Source organism: Orbicella faveolata, unplaced genomic scaffold (assembly GCF_042242905.1).
Source record: "Orbicella faveolata isolate gen_17 unplaced genomic scaffold, um_ofav_v1 contig_26, whole genome shotgun sequence".
NCBI lineage: Eukaryota > Metazoa > Cnidaria > Anthozoa > Scleractinia > Merulinidae > Orbicella > Orbicella faveolata.
In genome coordinates, this window is record NW_028301554.1 from 13135155 (window position 1) to 13146192 (window position 11038).

Here is an 11038-nt window from a genome sequence, read left to right on the forward strand (position 1 = left end):
ACGTTACGTGACATCTTCTCTTTTTTGTGGCGAAAATCAAGGTCAGCTTCTCAAAACCAACGCGGGACTTCTTCCAGTAAAATATTCTCTCCCTTCAGTCTTTCATTCTTTTTACATTATACACACCTGCTCCTTTTTGATGTAAAAATGTAATAGTCATTCTGTGAACGTGGGGAACAGTTCAAAATATGATCCTTGATAAACAAAACTATATAATTTCTTCTTTATGTTACTTCCCTTGCTTATATACACCATGTTGCTGACTTTCATTTGCTCTGTGGATGATATCGTTTCATAAGACTGATTTTTATCACTTTTATTAATCCTAAACATAATTAATTGAGATTGGATTTTTAAATTGTAATCAAGTATTGAATAGAGTGCGGTGAATATGAATACGTTAAATAATTTAACCCTATAATTTTCAGGATATTTGTTGGAAAGTAATAATCGTTTTTGACTTCAGGGGTTTTCGGTCTTAAAGTCTTTATTTATCGTGCTGAACATTCTCCGTCACAGTTATGCGACGATGTTCTGTGTATACGTAGCAGCAACGTTCATCTAGGAGAGGTTTTAGCTGTTCATAAAAAGATTAGATTTTACTGACGGATCTTCAGGAAAGGTAAAGTCATCTAATGGTATTTTCTACAATGCACCTATTGTGTAGACCTGAGAGAAATTGAGCTGTAAGGATGAAAACGATGAAACGGCACAACAAAGCAATGCACTGTAATTTGCGTTTAATTTTACGATCAACAATCTTGTTAGGCCCCATTTTTTTCCTAGTAGGTTTTCGATGTGAATTAGGAGACTCGGAAAACTGTCTTTTAGAATGTCAGTTTGGTTTTCAATCTTTTTTTCATCCCATAACGTTCTTATTACATATTTTGTAATGTGAATCATTATATGGCTGCCGTTAAGCAGGCTACACTATTTTGGGCAAAAACTGGCACTGTCAGTTTTGTACTGGGGTATAGTTATCACTTCATTGAAAACTTTGCATGATGCATTAAGCAGTATTTCTCAAATTTGTATATGTTTTAAATTAATGAGGCGACCGGACGATATTCGGAATCAGGATCTGCATTAAGTTTTCGAAACTGATGTCGTAGGCCATTTCTTTTCGTGCTATATCATATAGTCGAGCATGGACTTTTCCTTTTAAGATGGCTTACACTTTAATTTGATTGAAATGCTTTGTTGACATTTTTCACCATCAGCGCCGGCAAACAGCAAACTTAATGTATTCCTTGGCTTTTAATTCAGTACAAATTGCGCAACATGCTTGGCAGATTTCCATAACATAACAGCTTCTATTTTAGGCAGTCATTACAGAAACATAGCTTCTATTTCAGGCAGTCAATAGAAAAACAAAGAAATATGTCGTCGTACAAACAACAAAAACAAGCTACAAGCACATTGCAGTGACATTTCTGGCGGGCGTGCAATGACGGGTACTTGGAATCAAACTGTTAACAATTTTGAAAACTATTTTCTGCACCTTTCTTTGACCATGGAAAATTGATCCGGAAGTGTTCGGGTCCTGGTTTGTGTGGCAATTGTCAGAATAATGCATATAAGCAAAGAAAAAGCTAAAAACTGTTGACATTCTTTATTTAATATTTTAGCATGCTATTCGCCGGCTCTCGCAGAATGACCAAGTTCCCTGCGTGCTGACTAAATACTGCAGTGCCCGTACAGTCAGAACTACCCAGGAATATCTTGGCGAAATTTACTGTACGTCAATGACGAGACACTATATGAAAGGGCTTCAGAATCGATCTCGGAAACCATTTAACTAGAAGCCAAAGAAGACATCTAGAGAAATCATGGGCTTTGCTCCTGTAATAATGACATTTGTAATTCTTTGCCAATGTTGCGGTTGGGCACTAAATGAAGGGTGAGTTTATTTTTTATAATAAGTACTTGTAAAAAAATATCGAACCAGTCATGAACTGTGAGTCTGGAAAGATTGATTTTTTACAGGTCAAGGGCAGAGATGTACATGTAGCTAATTTATCTTCAGCACTAGAATTCAAAAGAACAGAGTGTGGTCACTTGGACAGGTTTACAAACTTGTATGTGATATCTGAATTTACAATGAGTCTCTAGACGTCAGCATTTTTTGAGTATTAGTTTGTATTCTCCTCCGAATTGACTCTACTATCTAAGGTTATGAGTACTTTTTTTTAAGGCGAAGCCATTGAATTTTTGTCAGTTTAGAACAGTTGAATCCAGCAGTCGCTGAGAAGCCTTAAAACGTTTGTTTTATTTTTGTTACAAAGACAGTGTTGACAGTGTTCACCTGCGCGCAAACAATCCACTTAAAGCACTACCGATACAAAGCTTGAAGGAAACAAATTTTCATTAAACTTAACACTTCCGTCATTATCTATTAAATTTACAATACGTAAAGCTGCTTCTGCGAATCAATTTAGCATCGCGTGTGGCGACCATGTCTATTGATATTTTTTGCTATTCAGAAGACTTGATCAAAATGAAAATTGTTCATAGCACAGAGTTACCGACTGCACAAAGTTGCTCTCATTTTACAGTGATTCTGCACACCAGTTACCTTAGTACGTTTATGATTACATATTGTTTTATGAAAAAATATTGTTTTTACATTTGAAACGTCTCCGGTCGGTGCTATCGGTAAGATGTTGCGAATAACTAATATTAACTAATTTAAATGTATGATAAAAATTTTAAGAGCGATATTCAAAGACTTTCGAACTGAAAATTTCCTTTAATTCTTTGGAAATTTTATAGCCTCCGGGTTGGTGCTTTTAAGGCTAAAATTTGAGGAGCATACTTCTGCCTCACTTAACATGTGTTATCATATTGATGAAGGAAGATCTTAGAAATCTTAAATGGTTTCGATAGTTTAATGGAAAATATATGAAATAATGGAAATTGTTGAAGCAAGTTTTCCTAGGTTAATGAAATTTCATACATAAACTCCATATTGTAGGACGTGAGACAGGGATGTGAGGCAGACGGGTTTAATAGATCTTGGTAGTGATTTCATTCCTTACTAACCCTTTACTTCAACTCCGTCGTGTAGAGGTGTATATATAGACGGGGACGGGAGACCGAAACAGAACGCCCGGCGGAAAGGGCAGTTAAATCAGGTGCGAGGCAGTATATTTAATCTCTTGTTGACCGGTCTATTTTTGCTTAGAGACACTGATGAGGATTCGATAACAAATTTAACAAAGCTATTAGACAGCATGGAGGGTAAACGTCATTTAAAGCTTATACGACCCATGTCTGGAGGTAAGTCAAAAGATAAATTATTTATCATTACATCTACAATAGTGTTGTTTACTGTGAGGTCGAGGAGTCTTTGTAACGTTTTCGCATTGATGTTTTATTTATAAAAATTTTAAATACGGTCTCTCGCTGAAGAGTTTAATAGTACGGAGCTGCTTGAGTCGATAATTCTTAACGTTTAAAGATTTGAGTCAAATCTCAGTGAAAGTTCGGCGTTTTTAGAATTTCCAGCCGGAGAACATTTCAAAGTGTTTAATCGTAATTATGTACATCCCGTCCTGATTACGCTGCATTAATATATTTTTATGCATGTACTTTGCCAGGCAGAGCGGTGCTAGTCAAAGTTGGAATTTTCATCGTATATATAGGAAACTTCAGGGAGTCCGATATGGTGAGATACTTTAAAACCTCTAGTTGTGTTTCAGGATCATTATAAATTATAACTGGTCATAACTAGCATGAGGGTTATCGTGGTGCCACAGGTTTGCCGTGTCCGGTGCAACATTGCATCTTATTATATGGCTAGCTCCGTGAGCGGGCAAGATGAATCAAAACCTACGCTGTGATTGGCTACCCGAGTGGGCAAGATGGAGCTATCTTGCCCGCTCGGGACTACCCGCCGTGTCCCGCAAGAAAAATTTTCCCGAAAGCCATATAATAAATCCTTTATTGACCAAGCTTGCTCGGTCAAGATGGCTGGACATTGGCGTCGTTCTTTTTTTGCGAGTTTATGGACCTCGACTCCGTCTCGGTCCATAAACACGCTAAAAAAGAAATTGGCCAATATCCAGCCATCTTGACCGAGCAAGCTTGGTCAATAACCCATACTTATTTTTTTCTCAAGCATCTGATTGGGCCGGAATCCGAAATCCTCGAATTTGATTGGCTAATCATACGGACGTGAGCGGTCCAGCTTTTTACGATACGGCCCGCGGGGGGGAATTTTTTTTTCCAAAAAGTTAGCGGTAACCGTCAATCTTTTGCCTTTTTTACATATCCATCGACGATTAGTCAACGCAATTTTATCTCTGTTCACTTTAAAACAGCAAGGAAAGTCACTGTAAGTAAATTCAATTGAGTGTTTTGAAGCTGTGAGAGTTCGCTTGGTTGTTTGTAGCTTGGCGCTGTAATGGCGCGTAATCCTGTGTTTCTCTCGCCGTAATTTTAGTCGAGTTTACCTCTCTGATCGTTGCTGTATTTAGGAGAATTTCTGTGGAATACACTTAACGAATTTCCTCGCTTTCTGCTATTCAATTTACGGTAGAAAAGTCTGATTTCAAGTGATTTTAAAAGCAACGACTGACAGAAATTGTTTTTGTAGTAAAACTTCAAACCTCACACGAAATTTCACACCGCAAAAATAATTTTGGAGAACGTAACAAAAAATCTATTCTTTAATACATCTTTCTTTGTCTACTATCTGAGTTCCTCGTTCGTTGCCAAGATTTTTTACAAATCGTTAGTAGACGGCGCGCAAGTCGATTCAATGACAAGAGCTGCGTAAACAAACCCATTTGTAATCTGTAAAACCAATTTACTGCAGGAAAAAAAACAAACATGTTATTTGCCGGCTTAGGGTCGGTCCGTATAGTGAAAAACTGTGACCTCGGGCTTGAAAATGCATTTTCAAGACCTAGCCGGTAAATAACGTATATGCATTTATATAATCTCGCTTTCATCCTGAAGTCTGGTAGCTGTACACTCTCTTTTATAACTGGGTTTCTTATTTTTCTGTCGATTTTAGGCTGAAAATATTATTGTGAATATTCTTATAGATTATAGCGTATGACATCTGTTTTCGAATGTATTTGGTGTCTGAATGGTGTTGAAGTAATTTTGAAGCCAGCCTGCAGGCATTAACCTGATATGACGCCCATAACTTCTTGCAGAAATGGTATTAGCATCGAACACACGGCTGATGCTGTTTTTGTTGCTTTTTGGCTAGTTTTGCCATTTAGAGAAAGGAAGAATTTTATACGGTTTAGTTGAAAAGATATAATTGTATAATTGCATTTGCAAATTTTAAACACATAAAATTACATTCTTTTAAGAACCTCAGCCTCGAGATTATTCTTAAAATATTCTTATAATTTCGCAAATTTCAGCTTGGATATTCTTTTAAAACAAATTATTATAAAAAGGAAAGAGTGTATTGCTTAGAATGTAAGATATTCTTCTCCGATAATCAGTTACAACTTTTTCTTCCAAGGAGTATTCAATGGAGATGTATTTTCGTCAGTATTGGAAAGACCCGAGACTGGCATTCGCTGGCATGAATGAATCAGTGACCTTCAGTGGTGAACTGCCGGAGATCGTATGGCAACCGGACACGTACTTTGAAAATGGCCTCAGTGGAAAACTACACCATTTGACAGTCTTGAATAAGTACCTTCGACTGTATCTTGATGGGCGGGTCTTAGTCAGTACCAGGTCTGTGAATGACGAATTATAAAAACCTTTATCTTTTCAAATTCAAACTAAGATTTTATAAAGTAATGGCAATAGGAAAGCCAGTCTTTGCGCCAGTAATTTTGAATTCTGCTACAGTCTTGGACGTCTTGATATAACTTGTGTTTTCGTTCTTCCCAGTTTTGAAAGTACGAAATGGATAAAAACAATCGACAGATTAAAACTAACCTGTTACCACTTACATAACATTATTTGCAGTCACGCAACTAGCTTCTTCCTGAGAAACTACAGCCCAAGGACCCCTATTCATTTTGGTATTTCGTAACAAGTGTATTGAGGAAAATTGAGAACACCCGCGCAATGTAATTAATAGTTATTTCACGAGCGATCGTTGGATATGAATTGACAAAGAGCTCAGCGAGGCGCCTAACACTGAGTTGGCTATAGTCATCTCATATCCATATTTTGGTGGTTCGCCCCCAAAATATAGAAAACTAAAATCACGTTTGCCAAGATTAAAAGCTTCCCAAAAAAGCACGTGAACTCTTGTCAGATTTGAAGAGCATGGTATAATGGCTCATATACCATCATTATGGCTAAGCCAATAAAATCTCTTGAACTGCATTATCCAATGATCCAGTTTTAAATAATTGTCGTTATTATATGGCTAGCTCCGTGAGTGGGTAAGATGAACCAAATCCTGCGCTGTGATTGGCTACCCGGGCGGGCAAGATGGAGCTATCTTGCCCGCTTGGGACTACCCGCCGTGTCCCGCAAGAAAAATTTCCCCGAAAGCCATATAGTAAATCCTTTATTGACCAAGCTTATTTGGCCAAGATGGCTGGATATTGGCCTCGTTCTTTTTTTGCGTGTTTATGGACCTCGACTCCGTCTCGGTCCATAAACACGCAAAGAAAGAAATTGGCCAATATCCAGCCATCTTGACCTCACACTTGGTCAATAACCCATATATATTGTGTCATTGGTAGGTTGACTCTGTCCTGCTCATGTGACATGGACTTCAGGAAGTTTCCAATGGATGCACAGATCTGTGATCTTTATTTTGCAAGTTGTAAGTGTTGAAAGCATACATAATGGTATAAAATGTGTTAAAAGGCAACTCTCCCAATTGTAGACAAGAAATATAATTTACCAAAGAAATAGATTATTTACAGGTTAACGCACTCAGCGAGTGAATTATCGGGATTTACCTGCATGAGTTCATTAACAATGAACGAGAAATTTCAATACCGCACGAGGCTTTGCCTCGTGCGGTATTGAAATTTTCGAGTTCATTGTTGGTGAACGAGTACAGGTAAATCCCAAGAATTCACGAACAGTGAGTGCGTTAACATTTTTATTATTCAAATTGAATACACTACACAAAGAAACACTGCATTGAAACCACTATATTTGAGTCAGCCGAAGCCATGGTGAAATGAAAGTGGTGTGTTGAATTTACACCACGATAATGACGTCAGTATCACGTTGTAGAAATCAGCCAATCAGAAAATCGGAATTCGTACTGTGTATGAAAGTTGAATAATACATATTTATATATATGTTGTCTTTAGATGGGTTCACAACGAGAGACCTGATTTACAGTTGGAATGACGAGTTCGCAGCATACACAGGCGACAAGGAAAATGCACAGTTTTTACTGCAGACCTTTCGTTACCTTAACGGGACAAGAACATATGCAACAGGTGAAGCAAGTTTCATCAATGTGTGCTGGTTATGTTACTGCGCTAGTATGGACTTCAAGGGACAATAAACTGTGTAGAATACCACCCCCGCGAGTTGTTCTACTTGTCCGGCCGAAATGTATTGACTGACATAATGAAATATTTTACGTCTTCAACTGACAATAAACGAATTGTTACAGTATTTGACTTTTCATCTTCTGCATGAATTAACAAATTTTTAAGTGACGGTTAACAGTGGGAAACGGTTCCCGTTTTTTATAGCTGACATTTCAGTCAAATTGGGGTTCACCTCGGAATTGTATTTTCTAATTTCTAACATATATCCTTTGTCCTAGGCAACTTCTCATATCTTGGTATTCGTTTTGTTTTGGTTCGACGCTTAAGCTTTTACTTGACAAAAATCTACATCCCCGCTATGCTGGTTGTTTTCGTCTCGTGGCTTTCATTCTTCGTCGACAGGAACTCGGCGCCCGCTCGGGTATCTCTCGGCATCACGACAGTTCTAACCATGACCACGCTGATAATGGGGTTTGGGCAGGACTCTTTGCCAGTGGTGTCGTACATGAGAGCCCTTGATTTGTACCTTGTCGTCTGTTATCTGCTGGTATTTGGTTCATTTGCTGAATATGCACTTGTTAACTATAGAAGCAAGCCTGGTAATAAGCGAATAAGTGAGGTAATTTATGCAAGTAAAAGTAACATTTGTTAAGGGCACGTCTGTATTCTTCTGCGCATGTCTCTCGCAGCGATTTAGTTTTGGACCATGAAGAAGATCCTTTCCATCATTCTTACGTGAGCTGTGAAAGTTACAGTAAAACTCTTCAAAACATTTTCCACTGGAAAATTTGACCTTTTACAGACTTTATGAAATTTCTGTAGATCCTGAATTTACAGACTTGGTATTTATCCTGATTAAAAACAGAATGTCTGTAAATTTATTTTTCAAACACTTTGTTTAGTTTTTAGTTCTGTTCAGTTCAAAATGTTTGTAAAATGTTTGTAAATTGTAGCAGCTAGAGAATAGGACTCATATTTTACAGACTTACCAAAACCTTCTAAGAATGTTTGTAAATTTACCGCTTACAAAGATTTTACAGGTTTAGCCTTATCATGTAAAATCTCTGTAAACTGACATACTCGGGGAATTCTGTCATTTCTTGGGATTTTTTACAATGTGAAAGCGATCTGTGAAGATCATCGTAGAGAAATTCGTCGACGTCCTTGAGAGAAGATGCATACAAGGCTCATTCATTCATTCAAGTGCCAAAAGACAAAAGATTATGATAAAGCTACGAAAGAATTAGCAAATTTATAAAGGAGCGCTTTCGTGTGATTTCCATAGGTTAGAAACTTTTTACTGGTCATCAAAATGGAGAATGCGCACTATCGCGACACGGGCCTTTTATTTTTTTTTTCCTATGACTCAAATGTTATGTGTTGAATTCTTCTACATTAAAACTATCTATTTTTGCTATTTATAGCAATCTGCATATCAAGAAGGCACCTCGTCCTCTGAGGGAACATTAAATGGAGAGTTACCTAACATTCCATCCTCTGGTGATGTAGAAAACAAGATCAGCTTTTCCCGGCAGACACAACAAGAATTTATCATGGAGCATGAAAGCAGTGCTTTGGATAAATGGTCGCGTTGGATATTTCTGCCAACATTTCTTGTACTAAACCTATTCTACTGGGTTTACTACTTAGTTATTGATAAAAGCAATATTCCGAAGGAACAGTGAAACCAAAGGTTATGAAAGTTGTGCAAATGAACTAAGACAACCACGCTTTAGCTTCCTCAATCGAAGCAGAATCCAATAATCGACACTAAGGATTTTACTTCTTGATGTACAGATCGCAAGAGCTATGCAAAGTGCCATACTGCTTATTCATTTTACTGGGCCTATTAATATAAATAAGTATGCGGGATAACGTCATTGAAAAAATAGGCTCGCAATGCGTACATGTTGGCTCACGAGCTTTTTTCACTTTATTTTCGCTTTTCGTGCACACTACATGACACATTACATGAGGTAAGAGAACCGAGTAGCCGTTTTGGGTAATACTTCATGAAGAGCATGAATTTTGCAAGGTAAATTCTCGTTAGTGGCCGTGAAACCGACAGCGACAAGACTTTCAGCTGCTACCTTGCTAAACACTAGAGTAGACAGATTGTTTTTCATTTTTGGTATAAACAGCACTCGAGAAATGTTTATTACTGCCGTTTTAACATAAACCTATTCCAGATTCAAATTTTATGAACGAAGAAATTGTTTCGACTAGATTTTACATCTCGTTAGAGTTTTGTTGATGAATTCAGCCGTGTTCTTTTGGTAACGATGGGTCTATTTTTGTGCCAGTGTCGGCAGCGTGCCTAATTTGCCTGTCATACTAGGCTACGTTCACACTAGCAATCCTAGGTGCACTAAGACGTCGTCCACACAAAGCTGGTTGAATTTGAAAACGTAGATTTCACTCTGTAAAAATATCAAATGTTTTCCGTGCACACTACGCTGGAGAAATATGAAAACGCAACAGTCAGCGGTCATTTTGTATTTGTGTTTGAGTAAAACTTGAGCAGGAGAATATCATGATAATCGTGACGTCATCGTTTACGAGAAGCTTCGTTTTCAAAATGTTTTCCGTCCACACTAAAACACAAAGCCGGCTTTTTAAAATTCCTCCGGTTTGAAGAGCGTTTTCGAAAAGCTCCGTTTTCGTGACGGATTAGTGTGGACGGACGGCTGAATAAGCTCCGTTTTCGAATTCCTCCGTCGTATTGTGAACGGGGCCTAATGGTGCAGTTGCTAGGAGCTCCTTGTGTGAACCCCTATCTTGGAGCTTTTTTGAAATTTATTCTCATTTTATAAGGGTAATCATCTGAGGTTTTCCGCGTCGGAGACTTTTTGTAAGATATGTTAAAGATAAAATAATGTATACCAGCTGAAAGCAAATAAATGATTTTAAAGTTTGAATTATCTCTTTTCAGTATGAGCTTCACTTTAATTTTCTCCTCTTTTTCATCGAAAATGCTTTTTGAGTGACAGGTGTTGATATTCAAGTGAGAGTAACAGGAATTGTCTTGCGGTAACACACGCACTAAGAGTGTAAACGTTTTAAATTGCGGTATTTCTTAGTGTCTTTGCCACCCTGACAAAAAGCAACAAAAGGGTTGAAGTGCAATTCCAAAAAAAGATCTATTTCTTGCTTTTATGACAGTAACTTGGCCAATGAGAGAGAATACAGTCTAATCGTTTAAGTACACGTGCATGGATGCACAACTTTAAATTCCACAGGGATTTTTATTTTTCGATTCTGGAGTCGTTCATTCATTCAGGGTTTAAGCAATATGAGTATGTACAGCTGGGACACCGAGGCAGACTCTGAGTCAGGACTGTCGCGGGCAGAGAGGTGAGTAGGAATATTCGTTTACTTAATGAAATGCACTCTCTAAAGAGCGCTTCCGGAGAGGTGAGAATCAATGAATGAATACGAGCCAAAACGTTATAGCTGTTCCTAACGTTTGGCTGGAAACCTCTTAATTGTTGTGTTAAATTTATTTCCATGTTCTATAGGAAAAAGAAAACATTCTTTATCCCTTGTTTGTCAAAACTATTTGTCAAAAACACTTAATGTACAAACACTAT

At 37.7% G+C, this 11038-nt stretch overlaps 1 protein-coding gene across 1 annotated transcript; it reads left to right on the plus strand.

Moving 5' to 3' along the window:
* Positions 1-1121: 1121 nt before the first annotated feature.
* On the plus strand, positions 1122-10366 carry LOC110063244 (glycine receptor subunit alpha-4-like). Its single transcript, XM_020770203.2, has 8 exons — positions 1122-1900; positions 3185-3279; positions 3600-3667; positions 5486-5706; positions 6675-6757; positions 7260-7391; positions 7727-8067; positions 8873-10366. The coding sequence occupies exons 1-8, from the start codon at positions 1830-1832 to the stop codon at positions 9131-9133; spliced, it is 1272 nt and encodes a 423-aa protein (XP_020625862.2). The 5' UTR covers positions 1122-1829; the 3' UTR covers positions 9134-10366.
* Positions 10367-11038: the final 672 nt, after the last annotated feature.

Excerpts from the sequence above, each read along its gene's own strand:
- LOC110063244 (XM_020770203.2), top strand. The coding sequence starts at position 1,830 with ATGGGCTTTGCTCCTGTAATAATGACATTTGTAATTCTTTGCCAATGT. Across the intron at positions 1,901-3,184 it reads GGTTGGGCACTAAATGAAGG|AGACACTGATGAGGATTCGA; the intron begins GTGAGTTTATTT and ends ATTTTTGCTTAG. Across the intron at positions 6,758-7,259 it reads TGATCTTTATTTTGCAAGTT|ATGGGTTCACAACGAGAGAC; the intron begins GTAAGTGTTGAA and ends TGTTGTCTTTAG.